A 2,495-nucleotide genomic window follows, 5' to 3' on the forward strand; every position below is an offset into this window, starting at 1 on the left:
CAAGTGAGCGGTGTACAAGTGAGCGGTGTACAAGTGAGCGGTGTACAAGTGAGCGGTGTACAAGTGAGCGGTGTACAAGTGAGCGGTGTACAAGTGAGCGGTGTACAAGTGAGCGGTGTACATCTGAGCGGTGTAGAAGTGAGCGGTGTACAACTTTTGTGTGTAGAAATGAACGGTGTACAACTTTTGTGTGTAGAAATGAACGGTGTACAACTTTTTGTGTAGAAATGAACGGTGTACATTTTTACGTGTCTAGGTGAACAGTGTCCATCTTTCGCGTGTACAAATAAATGGTGTAAACTGAACGGTGTACATTTTTGACGTGTCTAATTGCAACGTGTCGAAAATTTATTTTCTATGTGTCCAAAAATCACTGTGTCTAAAATTTCTGTGTCTAAATGAACCGTGTCCAATTGAACCGTGTACACCAAAATGTGTCCATTCGAACCGTGTCTATTTGCACCGTGTCCAATTGTACTGTGTCCAAGTGAAGGCCACTCAATAAATCATCTACGTATACATGATTCTTAAGAATTTCGGCCGCTCTGGGAAACTCTTGTCGCTCATCGTCCGCCAGTTGTTTTAAAGTGCGAATGGCGAGGAATGGTGAAGAAGCAACGCCGAATGTGAGCGTATTTAATTGAAACGTCACTATCTTGTCATCCTTCCGCCATAGAATTCGCTGATATTGCCGATCGTCTTCATGCAATAGTACTTGACGATACATTTTTTCGATATCCACCGTTATCACATAATTATATGAACGAAACCGAATTAAATGTGCGAACAATTTACTTTGCATTGTGGGCCCTACCATTAAGATATCATTTAGCGATATTCCGTTAGATGATTTCGCAGATGCGTCGAAGACTATTCGGACCTTAGTGGTATGACTCGAGTCCTTTATTACAGCGTGGTGAGGCATGTAAAATCCATCTCCGGTATGGTCTATTCGAGACATATGACCCAGCTCTAAATATTCGTCGATGACTCGCGCGTACTCAGCGCCCAAAGTCGCGTTTTTGTTAAATTTACGTTCTAGAGATAGCAACCTTTTGAGAGCAATGTCATATGACTCACCGAGACGTTTGCTTGGTTCGCGAAACGGAAGTCGGACTATGTAACGGCCGTCGTTATCGCGACATACATTTTTTACGAAATGTGATTCGCATTCGATCTCTTCATATGATTTCGGTTGGTCAATAGTGACCTCTTCGATTGTCCAAAATTTCGTTAGTTGTTTTTCTAAATTGGTCAGGCCACACGATATAGATTTGGAAGAAGTTTGTTCTGATGCGCTACCCGCAATCATCCAACCCAATCGCGTCTTTTGTAAATACAGATCATGAGCATTATGTGATAAGTTAATTTGACCCACGGAGAATAACGACAATGTCGATCCGGAACCGATTAAAAGGTCGACTGGACGCGGTAAATGGAAATCCGGATCCGCCAACTTGATGTTCGCGGGTATTTTTATGGTGTCTCGCGGAAAGATATCGGATGGTATCAAATCCGCGATAGTCGGAATAGACAGACATGTCAATTGTTTACGTAAACTGCCGCGCATTGACTGTATTGTTATTTGTACCAATACTCTTCGATTCAGTGCTCATGGTACTAATCGTACTGATCGGACATGGGTGCGCGATCGCGGGCACACCTAAACGTTTTACTAAGGATTCGGATATGAAGTTCGCGGATGCACACGTATCTAACAGGGCGCGACATCGAATGAGTTCGTTCTTATTATCGTGGACGTATATTAACGCGCTCGTTAATAATTGCGAAGTAACGTTATGCGATATCGCGGCTAGACTTGTAGTTTTTCGCGCGGCCTGATCGGATAGTCATTGTGAAGTGGTAGTCGCGGATTGCGCCGTCTCAGATTTGTCGACGGACTTGTAATTGTCGAGGTGCAATAACGTCCCCCTCGTGTGGGCCACCTTGTCGTGGTGAGGGGGCTTAAGGCGGGCACTCCGGAGGTTTTCCGGAGGGCTCGCCGACTAAGAGCCCACTTGGCCAGTGTGTACGGCCAGATCGAACACCGGCCGGGAAGGGTGGGGAAGCGGTGTCCCATGGACACTTGTCCGGAAGGGCATCGCGGACCCACAGCTTCGTTTAGACGGGTAGTGGGGCCGCTCGGACGTTTCCGAGGCAGGGCCTGCTACCTGGAAGACCTCTCCGGGGGCCGCTGGGACGCTTCCCAGGCAGGGCCTCGGAGGGTCGGAGGGTCACGTCGACAGCTCGTCGGCCGACATCCTCCGTCGGGGCGCGAACCGGCCGTCACCCCGTGTCTGGGGCCGTCGTCCCTTTCGGGACGAGCGGTCTGGCATGGGGCCGGGCGGGGAGCGCACCGGCATTGGCGGAGCTTCCGCCTCGCTGGGCGGGACGTGGTCCCGTCTCGGCGGGGTGGGAGGGCCCGACCCTGGTGGCATAACCGTGCGTGGCGCGGGTCACCGGGTGGGCGGGCAGGAGTGGGAGGCCCCGTTGTG

General features: G+C 49.7%; 1 protein-coding gene across 1 annotated transcript; it reads right to left on the reverse strand.

Moving 5' to 3' along the window:
* Positions 1-478: 478 nt before the first annotated feature.
* Positions 479-1,570, reverse strand: LOC105564255 (the record flags this gene model as incomplete). The annotated part of the gene is made up of 1 exon (XM_012016500.1): positions 479-1,570. A coding segment is annotated over exon 1 (1,092 nt), but the record flags the coding sequence as incomplete, so codon positions are not given.
* Between the last annotated feature and the right edge of the window lie 925 nt (positions 1,571-2,495).

This window comes from Vollenhovia emeryi, unplaced genomic scaffold (genome assembly GCF_000949405.1).
Source record: "Vollenhovia emeryi isolate VEMERY1.0 unplaced genomic scaffold, V.emery_V1.0 DF944062.1, whole genome shotgun sequence".
Classification (NCBI taxonomy): domain Eukaryota; kingdom Metazoa; phylum Arthropoda; class Insecta; order Hymenoptera; family Formicidae; genus Vollenhovia; species Vollenhovia emeryi.